The sequence below is a fragment of the Ursus maritimus genome, unplaced genomic scaffold (genome assembly GCF_017311325.1).
Source record: "Ursus maritimus isolate PB19 unplaced genomic scaffold, ASM1731132v1 scaffold_13, whole genome shotgun sequence".
In the NCBI taxonomy this organism is placed as follows: domain Eukaryota; kingdom Metazoa; phylum Chordata; class Mammalia; order Carnivora; family Ursidae; genus Ursus; species Ursus maritimus.
In genome coordinates, this window is record NW_024423675.1 from 37,938,249 (window position 1) to 37,951,905 (window position 13,657).

Sequence of the window (13,657 nt, forward strand, 5' to 3'; positions counted from 1 at the left end):
AAGAATCCAAGCACTGGGCGTCAGTGTAGTTACACTAAGAGGTATCGTTACGCATTAGATGGATGCCTATTAAAACAGGCATCTGATTTTCAACATCCTTTTTTTCTGATTTATGTGTGATTGCAAGAATGTTGTTTCTTCTTTTTAGTTGATCTTTAATTGACAGTTACTCAGATCTTGAGTTTCTTTCCTTAACTCCTAAATTCTAAGTGTCTTCGTGGACCACTGTCCGTTAATTTTCAGTCGCTGAATAGATTTAGACACCTGCAGGGAGCTGTTGTTCGTTCTTTGAAAAAACAGTCATGTAGTTATTACCTGTGAAAACGATAAAACTTTTTAAAGTAAATTTATAGTACATCCATTTTGTAAATCCTGTTTTTGGTTCTGTTGCTATCTCGACAGTCCATGTGGATTTGCTCTGTTACTTAGTTTAAGATTCAAGTTCAGATCAGAAGACACCCAGAGAGCGGAAGGGTGTTGCTGACGGCTACCCGCGTAGTGGGGGAACCAGCGCAGTCGGCAGTTCACACCACATTCGCCGCCCTCCTCTCGTGTTTCCATCTACGCTGTTGACTGCCCCTGTTAGTAACTACTCCTTTCCTGAACACGAACAGTAACTGTAGCCACTCTAAAAATGAATGTTATTTATCACTGTTTTTTGTCTTCATTGCGGAAAGCTAATTAAAAAAAAAAAAGCGTGCATCCGACGCATTTGCCTGAATTCCTTTGTTTATATCCACAAACAGCTGTGTGCTTGTTCTCATCTCTCGTTTGAAAATCCACCATAATGGGACTGGATCTAAGACGCCCAGAGTTCTCCAAATTCGTCCTGACTCGTTGCCTAAGTCAGAGTCTTCACAGGGAGATACAGGCGTCTTCCATTGCCCTGCAGGCCGATTTTTCAAATGACTGAGTCTTTACTTTGCTTCCAGTCCACATTTGGTTATTGCCGATGAAGAAGGTTCCTTAATCAGGACATGTTGCCGAGCTCCTGTCTGTGCCACTCTCGTGGTGCTGGGCAGGAAACAGCTGGTAACTCAGCTTCGGCTCTTTGCCACACCCGCACATCCGATCGATTCATAATCTTCTTTGTCTTTTCTTCCCATTTTAGCAAATTGATGGAGAAGCCTTTCTGCTTATGACCCAAACAGACATTGTTAAAATTATGAGCATTAAGTTGGGCCCTGCTCTCAAAATTTTCAATTCTATCCTGATGTTCAAAGCTGCAGAGAAGAACTCTCACAATGAACTTTGAAGATGGTGAATTTTGAATACCATCAGCTTTCTGCTTTAAAGCTCATGTTTTATTCAAAGCACAAGGACAGTTACAACTCCTACGCGAGAAGTCTCCACAACTCAAAAGAGCAATGCTATCAGATTATTTATATTCCTCAAGAGACAATATATACGAATCCTTATGAAAGTCCTTCGGCTTTTAACCAAGTACTGTCTAACAGCGGTCATCCTTTGGTTCTGTTCACTGAGCTAAAATTATCTTTGTACATCTTTTTGAGGCCGGGGGGTGGGGGGAAGGGGACTTCGTTAATTATTTATGGTAAAAGGGGGGGTCAGAGTAAGAACTTCTGGCATTTTGTAAACATTGTTGAATTCTCTTTCATGCACACTGTCTCTTTTCCAGTACTTTCAGAAACCTTTTTATATAATCCAACTTCAACTGAAACCAAATTAGTCAAAACCTGGCTGAGGTTCCCAGTGGGACTGTTACCTGTATTGTTCATTCTGTGCCATATTTTGAATTGCAACATTATGCTAAGTATAACTTTGCAAGTCATGATATTGCCTAACTGCTTGTCATAATTTGTTGGGGCTGAACGGTGGTAAAAATTACTTTTCTTTAAATCAGTGTTTTTACTTTTGCACGCATTATGAAATGTTAAACAAATTACTTTTCACCAGCATCTTTACTATAATTACCAAAAACGTGTATATAAATAATGGAATTGAAAAATAAAATATATAAATAAATTAGGTGATGTATTTGAATGGCATCAGTCTTACACATTGTGGTGCCCTATGTATTTACAAGAGTCCAGTGGTATCAAAGGAAAATGCAGTTATATGGGGGGGGGGGATGTTTGTAAGGATCTTGAACTATTTATGAGATGATCTTGAGTTTCTCTCTAATTGCCAATGAAGTAACTGAAGGGGTCGTTCTGTCGATGGAAACACTAATCCATAAAGAGCTGTGTCCCAGATCTTCTTCCTCCAGACCCAAAGGTTTTCTTTGGGTTGGCTGAAGAGAGAGAGTATATGGATTTTACTGAAAAGGTAGGGTTTGAGGGAGCAGTAGCAGTCAGCACAGAGATTCTAAATGCTCACAGATCCAGGGGGCAACTTCCCAAAGCAATTATTCAAGAACCTCCATTTGGAAAGATTCCTTTCTCTGTAGAACAGTTCACCTAAGTTTTATAAATGTACAGATGCACTTTAAATGAAAGCCCTCGATTACCTATAAACTGCTAGCAGTAATGTTTCTTTTCTGAGAATGCCTTTCCAACACAAAAGGTAAATGATTTTATCAGCCTTTGGATATAATGTCTACTTCTAGGATGGGCCATTTATTCGAGGGCTATTAGAAGAGTAGGGAGTAAGTTTGTAGCATGCTGCCTGAATTCTGGGGCAAGTTCCACCTCTCTCCTTAGTTGCCCTCCTTTTTTCTGGTGTAGGACTCCCTTTGATGTCCCCCGTCGGGAGTCTGTTAGCAGTCCTTTGCATTTGTCATAATTCAAAAGGACTGCGGCATCTGCAATGTCCCTTTCATTTCTTTGCATGAATCTACTTAAATAAGTTTTTCGTTGTTGGATTTTTTTTTCTTTTTTATGTTCTGTTCAGCATTTGTACATTCAAGTTGCACTTGTTATATCTGACATGAATGAAATAAAATCTTAATTGCAGATACTTTTTTTAATATATGAATGCTTTTTTTAGAAAGCTTGTCAAACAGGCAAATGAGAGCAGGAACAGTGTCAAAGATTTGGGCATTACCTCACTATGTAATGAAGCTGCAGGATTCAAAATTGTCAAACTGTGTCCCAGGTGATGAGAAGAACAACGATAAATAAGTAAGTAAATAAGTTAGAGACATTGTTAAAAAGTTACAAACATTGTGTAAGGCAAATGGGACCTGTCTGCAGGTTGAAATGTAACTACAGGCTGCCAATTTGCAACTTCTAGATTCAATAGACTCAGATTCCAAAGAAAACAGAGTTACGTTAGTCAACAATAGGAGTATTTCCCAAGTGGTAGGGCCATGCTGGGCACTGGGGACAGATGCACCGTGGAAAGAGACAGTAAAGCTTAAGTGAATTTGCCCTCATGGTCTGCTCATGCCCGCCATGTTCAGAGCCAAACCTCACTGCAATGTTCCTGCAGCTCCGCCCCTCTCTCTTCCCCAGCCTATGGGCATGAAGAGAGGCTTTCACTGACCTTCAGCCACAGACACTGTGTACTTCCTGAGGAAAAGAATCTTTAAGAATTTGGTAAATTCATTTGGGAGAGGAAGACTAAGATTGTGGAACTAAAAAAATGGGGGTGGGGGCACTAGGGAAATAGAGGAAAGTTTGTAAGGAACTAAAGGCACATTCTAGTGAAAGGGAAGAAATGGAAACAATGGAATTAGGGACTAGTAGAGGTGAAATCGACATGTACTGAATTGGTACCCTGCCTGTCCATTCTCACCGAAGAAAGCAGTTAATGAATAGTCATTGTAGACATGGGCAGCTGATGGACATTTCATTTTCTAGACTCTTCAGTCTCTAAACCAATTTGTTCTGTCAAAACTGATAGGTTATGTTGATACTGTGATGGTGATTATCAAGGAGCACCTCGAAACTGTTGTCATGTGTCCTTAGAAAATACTGGAAAAGAATGCACTGAGTCTTGTCAGACCTAAGAACTACTTAGGTACCATCTTTAGGAACAGAACACATGGAATTACAACATGGAACTCTGAGCTGGGTGGATGAGGAACCAGGACCCGGACTTCTGAGACAGGCAGGAGAGCAAGTCGAGGAAGAGGCCAACCCAAAAACTAGAAACTGGTGCTCAAAAGACTCTGGGCGGGAAAAACTAGGTCCATGTTACAGACAAAACAAACCCGAGCAGTAGCCAGGGCACACGCCAACACCTGACATCAAAGCCAGGAAAAAGTAGAAGCAGCGTGAGGAGACCAGAATGGGGCCATCACTGTCAAGGGACAAGTGGTGGAGACTGCATAGGTCACAGATGATCGAAACCTGTGCCAGCGAGACCAGCCAGCAGTGAGGAGACCGCAGGAATGGAGCAGCCTTTGTTCTTGACAAATGTGGTTGAAGGAGGGACCCTGGGTGGCTCAGTCGGTTAAACATCTGCTTTCGGCTCAGGTCATGATCCCAGGGTCCTGGGATCGAGTCCTATATCAGGCTCCTTGCTCAGCAGGGAGCCTGTTTCTCCCTCTGCCCACAGCTCCCCCTGCTTGTGCACTTGCTCTCTCTGTCAAATAAGTAAATCTTAAAAAAAAAAAAAAAATGTGGTTGAAGGAAACCAAAATGCCTGGGACCAGGCAGGTCAGCTCGGGGAAAGAGAACTGGGGAGTATGTGCATCTTCCTAAAATGTTCAAGATTAAAATGTTTCCAAGCCATATTCAGACCAAAGAGGCAGCCCACAGGCTGCAAATGTACAGTTCCTGGGCATTAAGTCTTCAGACAGTGGGCATATTGGGCCAAGTGCAAGGTGTCATACCGTAATCAGAGGATTTGAGTGTATCTGAAGTGTAGGGTCTTTCAAAAACTAAAGCACCCTTGAAAGTGTAGCTTGGCGGGTGGGTGCCTGGGTGACACAGTCACTTAAGTACCCAACTCTTGGTTTCAGCTCAGGTTGGGATCTCAGGGTGATGAGATCAAGCCCTGCATTGGGCTCCACGGTCAGCGAGGGGTCTGCTTGAGATTCTCTTTCCTTTTCCCTCTGCCCCTCCCACTTGTTTGGATCATTGAATTTCTTAGAACTCAAACAGCTCTTTAACATAGTATTTTATTACAGAATTTCACAACGAATTTTCAGTATCTAAGCATGAAGACAGAAGGTACTGAAATTCATGTGCATCTTTGAGACAAAACAATTTTTTAACACCTACCTCCAATGCTAAGTCAAAACAATCTTTTTTATAAAATTTCGGCTGTCCCAGAGATCATTCTGATGCAATATTTGGCATGCCATTAAGTAACGGGGGGTTGAAATCCTACTTCCTTTTCCTTTTCTTTCATAGAAGGAAAATAGGGACAGTGCATATCAAAAATCAGCGTCTCTAGGAAGTTGAGGGTTTGGGACAGTCTTCTTGGACACTCAACTCCAAATACATGGTAGGCAGCTATGAGAGCAGCCAAGGCCATAACACAGTCGTCTACCTTTGTGAGCTTCTCTTTTTCTAAATACAAAGAAAATTCGCAGACACCGATGTTGAAAGGGTTCTTGACTTCTAACACGGGTGTAGAAACTTGCACCTGAAACAATAGATATATGACTCACCACTCTGTGATATGGATAATAGCTAAATAATAAAAGGGCACCGATTAAACATATTACAGTAAATGAGCTGGTTGTAGTGCAGCATATTTGTAAATATGACAAAACCAGACTTCAAAAGACACTACCACCCTGTTTGCAAATAAATTATTCTATGAAGATGTGAAATGTCAAACCCAATAAACATTGACAATACTTCATACCTTCTTGTTCACAATGACAAAAAGGCTAGGATCATCCCCAAAAACATCTGGTAGGAGCAAACATGTGGCTGTCATCTTCATATCTGCCAAAACAATCATACTTAAAGTCCAAGTAAAAATAAGGTTTTGCCAACCATAAGCAAAAGCCGGTCTTAAAACATGGATTTTTTTTTTCTTTAATCATTTTCTTCTACAGAGAATAAGCTGGTCTTACTGCATTAGTGTTTTGCAACCATTTAACCAACATCGCCTTAAATAAACATCCAGATCTCGTGTTCTGCCCTCCAGGTCATGGCCAGGGGAAGATAAGAGCCCTGTACTCTCTGTCCATTAGCCAGGAAGATTTTAGCATGCTTAACCTTGTGATTTGTATTATGAAATTAACAGGTTACTAGTTCCCTAAATATAGTTTTATAATATCAAGTGTACTTTTAATTCTATACCTAAACTACTCCTATTTGAGATTTTTTTTTTATCCTGCATGTTGTTTCATTGAATTACTTATTTCCAGAGCTTTTCTAATTATCCTGAATTATACAGATAACTAAGACCAGATTGCCCCACCCCCAGGCTTACTAACGTTTCAACATGTCTTCATCTGTGTGCTGTTTCATTTTTTCTTGCAATGCAATATTGATTGGATTGTCCACCACTGAAAAAGAAGTCAGTATGTTTTCTGAATAGGATTCCAAAATGTGCTTTGTTTTCTTATAAATATCTGTTCTCGTAAGAAGTTGGAATTCTCTGAACATCTAGAAAAAAAGAAGAAAAAGATCATGAGAAAAGCTACTGTATAAAATGTAAAGGAGTAAATAACTCTTTAGGATTATATTAAGCTTTGAATGCTAGTTTATATACAGGATATTTGAGTAGCTTTAGTGGAGAAGTAAAGACTTAAAGACAGAGGAGGGGAAAAGAATGGAAGCCTAAAATGAAGAATAAATATGATAAATAACGGTCATAGCAACCCTCTATACCCACAGAATTGAAACTGCATGTAGACTCAACTAAATGAGGGTTCCCACATATATATGCATATTTCGGCTATTTGGTTACCAGCTAAGGTTCTAGGACCTTGTATTTCTTTAGGTAGTGCACAAGAGGGAAAATAAGAAAACTTAGATTTTAGAAAGCAAACTTTCAAAAATACCAAACCATAGCATTCTAAAGGGAAAGAGGAGAGCTTTAGAGACAAAAGTGGTGAGAAACAAGTGCTGGAGATCTGACTACAAAGTAAAAGCAAAACCAGTTTACCTGTGTGGAAACCCCTTTACTCAAAACCACCTTTTCCTGCCACTGCCCAAGTTCTCCCCCTCCAAGAATTCCACCACCCTGGCAGCCTCCCCACTTTTTTTTTAATTAAACAATTTTTAAATTTAAATTCAATTAATTAACATATAATGTATTATTGGTTTCAGTGGTACAGGTCTGCGATTCATCAGTCTTATATCATACCCAGTGCTCACATGCCCTCCTTAGTGTCCATCACCCAGTTACCGCATCCCCCCAACTCCAGCAACTCTCAGTTTGTTTCCTATACTTAAGAGTCTCTCATGGTTTGTACTCCCTCTCTGGTTTCATCTTTTTTTATTTTTTCCTCTCTTCCCCGATGATCCTCTGTTTTGTTTCTTAAATTCCACAAATCAGTGAGATCACATGATAATTGTCTCTCTGTGATTGACTTATTTCACTTAGCATAATACCCTCTAGTTCCATCCATGTTTTTGCAAATGGCAGGATTTCATTTTTGATGGCTGTGTAATATTCCTGTGTGTGTGTGTGTGTGTACACACACACACACACACACACACACACACACACACACATATATAGATATTGTATCTTCTTTATCCATTCATCTGTCAGTGGACATCTGGGCTCTTTCCCTAGTTTGGCTATTGTGAACATGCTGCTAAAAACATGGGGGTGCAGGTGCCCCTTTGGATGACTACATTTGTATCTTTGGGGTAAATACACAGTAGTGCAATTGCTATGTCATAGGGTAGTTCTATTTTCAACTTTTTGAGGAACCTCCATACTGTTTTCCAGAGCGGCTGCACCAGCTTTCATTCCCACCAACAGTGTAGGAGGGTTCCCCTTTCTCCACATCCTTGCCAACTTCTGTTATTTCCTGACCTGTTAATTTTAGCCATTCTGACTGGTGTGAGGTGGTATTTCATTGTGGTTTTGATTTGTATTTCCCTGATAACAAGTGATGTGGAGCTTTTTTTCATGTGTCTGTTGGCCATTTGTATGTCTTCTTTGGAGAAATGTCTGTTCATGTCTTCTGCCCATTTCTTGATTGGATTATTTATTCCTTGGGTGTTGAGTTTGATAAGTTCTTTATAGATTTTGAATACCAGCCCTTTATCTGATATGTCATTTGCAAATATCTTCTCCCATTTTGTCAGTTGTCTTTTGGTTTTGTCAACTGTCTCCTTTGTTGTGCAAAAGCTTCTGATCTTGATGAAGTCCCAATATTTCATGTTTGCCTTTGTTTCTCTTACCTTTCTCCCCACTTTTTTTGACAAAGTGGCATTAGAAGACAATTCATCATCACTCACACTGGTAGGAATCAAAGTAATCATCACTTTCCCTAAAACTGTAAAGAACAGTTACCTACTACCCTTGGGATCTCACCATTTCTTGAACATTTTGGTAGATCATTACTGTTCCTAGGAACCCAAAGATGAAGAGAAAGCAGCTCATAACTAAGGTAATGTTGCTGAGAGATAAGTAGATAAAATAATCCATGTGAAGCACTGACAATATGCCACCTACACAGTAAGCACTCAGATGTTTGCTATAGATATTATTATGAAAAAAATATGCAGGCAAGGTCTTTTTTTTTTTTTTTTTTTGGAGTAAGAATAACATGTGAAACTTTTTATTTTCAAAATAGTTGATTGCACTACAGAATTCTTTCATGAAATGTGTTCCCAGGTAAAAACTGATGAATCTTTCATTCTGCACTACAGCTAACATTATGCCAAAATTGTAATGGGACCCTTTAATGGCCACTTTAGTTAAACTAAATGGAAGGGTATTTGGTTTACCTATTAAACTTCATATATTCCAAGACCACTTAATGAAATTATTTGGGATCATAGAGGAAATAGATTTTGCGTAATGTTGCATACTAACAGGTTCCTTAATAAACTATCTTGATTGTCTAAATACATGCAAAGGGAAAATGTTTCACACTGTCAAAATACCCCTAAGTAGTGGTCCCCCCAGCCTCCCCATTATGTTCAATGACAGGGAAATATTTAAATCTGACGGCCAGCAGTGCATGTTATTAGAATATGCTTCCAGAAATTCTTACCAAATGGTCCTAGTTGTACCCTGTGGAGCCTCACACACCCTACAGAGATTCACACCCACCGTTTGCTATATAGTGCTGTTACACTACAAAGGAAAAGAAAAAAAAAACCAATTTGGACATTAAAACTAGAGAATATTATAAGCGAATTAAGATACCTGATAAGGGCACTTCAAGAAAGGAAACATTTTAAGAATGTCCTTCAGAGGGGTTCTGCTGCCAATCAGCTTTCTTCTTATTTCCAAAGTCTGGCTCATCCTCTTATCGATTTCTTTCCAGTCCTTTTCTGTTTTCATATATTCTTGCTGGAACCAGCTAATATGTTCATCTGCCTCAGAATCTAAACAAACAGTTTCTTCCTGCAAAATGTTTTTGAAATATCAGTATGTTTCATGTTTCAAGTGGCAGTTTAACACTTCGCGAGAACTTGAATCATGGGCTGTTATTGCAGACAGCTAGCTCACTCCTGAGATGAGTGTTACCAAGTGTGATTACACTTGGCCTGGGCTGTGGTTAACAAATGGACAGTCTTAACAAATCAGATAGTTCATTACTTACTATCATTACTTACAATCTGTTCTCTTGACAGATACAAGAGTTACTTCATTTTCTACATACCCTTCTAGTGGAAACCTAGATTATCTAGAAGGTTCATGCTAAACAGGAATGTTTTTTATTTCTACTCATTTAAATATTAAAAGATAAAGAGGTTCTAAATTAAGGTTTTGTTATTGCTGCTGTTTGTATTTTTCCTTTTTAAATGCTTTTTTGTAGTGCACTACCATGCCATAAAATCCAAATTCAAAATAATAACAGTGGATATTTTGTGACATAAATCGTCCAACTGTCAATTATATTTACTATAAATTTAAGTACATTGGGTGGGGTGGATGGCTAGGAAATACCTCACATACCCTTATTAAAAATCCAAGACGATCAGACTAAGGAGCCAAAAAGAAAGTATTTCTAGAAAAATTTGTTGAGGGGCAGTCAGACAACAAAAAGAAATAAAAGACATCCGAATCAGCAAAGAAGAAGTCAAACTTTCACTGTTTTCAGATGACATGATACTCTATGCAGAAAATCTGAAAGACTCCACCAAAAAATTGCTAGAACTAATATATGAATTCAGCAAAGTCACAGGATATAAAATCAATGTACGGAAATCTGTTGCATTTCCATATACCAATAATGAAGTAGCAGAAAAAGAAATCAGGCAATCGACCCCTTTTGCAATTGTACCAAGAAAAGTAAGATACCCAGGAATGAACCTAATCAAAGAGGTAAAAGATCTGTACTCTGAAACCCTAGAACACTTATGAAGGAGATTGAAGAGAACACAAAGAAATGGAAAAACAGCCCAAGCTCATAGATGGGAAGAACAAACACTGTTAAAATGTCTCTATGACCCAGAGCAATATACACATTTAATGCAATCCTTATCAAAATACCACCAGCAGTTTTCACAGAACTAGAACAAACAATCCTAAAATTTGTAAGACCCTGAATAGCTAAAGCAATCCTGAAAAAGAAAAGCAAAGCTGGAGGCATCATGATTCTGGACTTAAAGCTATATTACAAAGCTGTAGTCATCAAGGCAGTATGGTACTGGCACAAAAACAAATAGATAAATGGAACAGAATAGAAAACCCAGAAATGGACCCACAACTATATGGTCTACTAATCTTTGACAAAGTGGGAAAGAATATCCAATGGAAAAAAAGTCCTTCAACAAGTGGTGTTGGGAAAACTGGACAGCAACACGTAGAAGAATGAAACTGGACCACTTTCTTACAACACACACAAAAATAAATTCAAAATGAATGAAAGATCTAAATGTGAAACAGGAAACTATCAAAATCCAAGAGAATAACATAGGCAGCAACCACTTTGACCTCCGCCATAGCAACTTCTTACTAGACACATCACCAGAGTCAAGGAAAACACAAACAAAAATGAACTATTGAGACTTCATCAAGATAAAAAGTTTCTGCACAGTGAAGGAAACAATCAACAAAACTAAAAGCAGCTCACCAATGGGAGAAGATATTTGCAAATGACATATCTGATAAAGGATTAGTTTCCAAAATCTATAAAGAACTTACCAAACTCAACACGCAAAAAACAACCCAGATAAGAAATGGGCAGAAGACATGAATAGACACTTTTTCAAAGAAGACATCCAGACGGCTAACAGACACATGAAAAGATGCTCAACATCACTCATCACAAGGAAATACAAATCAAAACCATGATGAGATGCTACCTCACACCTGTCAGGATGGCTAAAATTAACAACACAAGAAAAAAATAGGTGTTGGCGAGGATTTGGAGAAAGGGGAACCCTCTTAACTGTTGGTGGGAATGCAAACTGGTGCAGCCACTCTGGAAAACAGTATGGAGGTGCCTCAAAAAGTTAAAAATTGAACTACCATCTGGGTGGCTCAGTCAGTTGGGTGCCTGCCTTCAGCTGAGGTCATGATCCTGGAGTCCTGTGATTGAGCCCCATGTCTGTCTCCGTGCTCAGTGGGGAGTCTGCTTCTCCCTCTATCCCCACCCCACTCATGTTCACTTTCTCTTTCTCAAATAAATAAATAAAATATTTTTAAAAATAAATAAAATATTTTTAAAATAACGAATAAACAACTGCCTCTTGCCAGAAAGAAAGAAAGAAAGAAAGAAAGAAAGAAAGAAAGAAAGAAAGAAATTTGTTAAAGGGACACTCAGCTGAACTGCACCTGAATTAACAAGTTTGCAAACTGTTTAGCTGATCAGAATGTGAGCAGATGTCACTTATAAAAAATGAAAAAAATAATAGGCCTAAAATGTTCCTACATAAGGGCTTTTCAAGAACATAAGAGAGCTTCAGGTAGACCGACTTTCTATGAACATAGGATGACTAGCAAGACAGACTAAGTGAACAAATCTCTAGAAAAGGATAACTTATCAAACAGACTAAAAAGAAATTCCGATAACCATACATAAATTTAATTAGAAAATAAGTTTTCCCACAAGGAATATGCCAAGACCTGGAAGTTTTATAGACAAATTCTACTAAAGTTTCAAAAACACAGTGTTCCAAATTTATGCAAATTATATCAGGAAGTCAGGGGAGGGAAAAAAAAAAAAGGAATCCTATGAAGGATTCCAACCCATTCTATGACTCCCCAAACCTGAAAGAACACTGTAAGAGGAAAATTACAAGTCAGTCTCATTCATGAACAAAATTATAAATATTGAGAACAAGGAACAGCTAACTTAAGCTTAACCCAGAAGTACAACAATGGTCTGACATTACTAAAGGAACTATAGTAAACTAAAGGGAAGTATGGTTGACTTACCCATTATATTTCACACACTTTTCATACTGAAATCTGAAATTTTTTTATAAGATTTTTTATTTGAGACAGAGAGCACGAGCAGAAGGAATGGGCAGAGGGAGAGGCAGAGAGAGAAAGGGAGAGAAACAGTCTCCCCCTGAGCATGGAGCCCAATGCAGGGCTCAATCCCACAACCCCAAGATCATGACCTGAGCCAAAAGTAAGAGACACTCAACGGACTGAGCCATCCAGGCACCCCTGAAATCTGAATTTTAGGGCTGCTGTGATAGAAAGATTTAGACCAAAAAGAAATAGGTTTTGAGAACTTTGACATAGTAACAGTTCTATAATTCACCTTGATTATCTAAATATGTGTAAGTATCATATACTGCATTAACCAATTAAATTTTTTAAATAACATTTGAAATAATGCAGGAAAAATTGTATAAAATTCAACATCCCTTTAAAATTAAAGAAAAAAACTTTCATCAAAATAAAAAGAGAAATTTTTGAAACTTATGAAGTTATCTACTAAAAACTTAGAGCTAACATTTTTAATGGTGAAATTTTAAAAGAATTTTCCTTAAAATCAGAAACAAGACAATGATGCTCTGCTATACTCTTATTCAGCCTTTTACTAGAGATCCCAGCCAGGGTAGTTAAGATAAGAATAAGAAACAAAAGGCATAAAAATTGGAAAGATAGAAACAAATTGTCATCATTCATAGATGATGTGATTTGATTATTTAAGAGAAAACTCAAAATGACATACATATAATTTATTAGAGTTGGGGAGAGAGTTTTACAAAGCTACTGGATGTAAGATAAATAGACAAATTTGCTAACAAACAGAATATGTAATGTTTTACAGTTGCAACAAAAAGTATAAAGCACCTGGGAATACAACTAATAAAAGATGTGCAAGACCTTTATGGAGAAAATTATAAAATTATTAGAAAATACTAATGAGACAAATAAATAGATCTACCATGTTCACTATTAGAAAAACTCAGTATCATAAGGAAGTCACCTTTCTCCAAATGGAGATATACATTCAATAATATTTTTTATAAAAATCTAAAATCTATCAAACCAAAAATTAATGTTTTAAGAACAAAAAATCTAAAATCTATCAAACTAAAAATTAATGTTTTAAGAACTCAACAAGCTGATTCTGAAATTCACATGAAAGATTAAAAAGCCCAAGAATAATAATCAAGGCAGTCTTAGGTAGTGATGGAAACTGGAAACTATCAAGACATTTTACAACTATATAAATAAGGAAAGTTGA

General features: G+C 37.9%; 2 protein-coding genes across 4 annotated transcripts in view; one reads left to right on the top strand and one right to left on the bottom strand.

Annotated features, from left to right (window-relative positions):
* L3MBTL3 (L3MBTL histone methyl-lysine binding protein 3) overlaps nucleotides 1-2,919 on the top strand; it is a 111,738-nt gene extending 108,819 nt beyond the window's left edge. For both annotated transcript variants that reach the window (XM_008691113.2, XM_008691114.2), the window contains one exon: nucleotides 1,112-2,919. In XM_008691113.2, the coding sequence (XP_008689335.1) occupies nucleotides 1,112-1,255 (144 nt within the window). In that variant the 3' untranslated portion in view covers nucleotides 1,256-2,919. The remainder of the gene's footprint in view (nucleotides 1-1,111) is intronic.
* Nucleotides 2,920-5,011: 2,092 nt separating this feature from the next.
* The window catches only part of SAMD3 (sterile alpha motif domain containing 3), a 44,016-nt gene continuing 35,370 nt past the window's right edge, over nucleotides 5,012-13,657 (bottom strand). For both annotated transcript variants that reach the window (XM_008691111.2, XM_008691110.2), the window contains exons 8-11: nucleotides 9,205-9,405; nucleotides 6,305-6,476; nucleotides 5,725-5,807; nucleotides 5,012-5,499 (exon numbers count right to left, since the gene is read on the bottom strand). In XM_008691111.2, coding sequence (XP_008689333.2) covers nucleotides 5,215-5,499; nucleotides 5,725-5,807; nucleotides 6,305-6,476; nucleotides 9,205-9,405 — 741 coding nt within the window. In that variant the 3' untranslated portion in view covers nucleotides 5,012-5,214. The remainder of the gene's footprint in view (nucleotides 5,500-5,724; nucleotides 5,808-6,304; nucleotides 6,477-9,204; nucleotides 9,406-13,657) is intronic.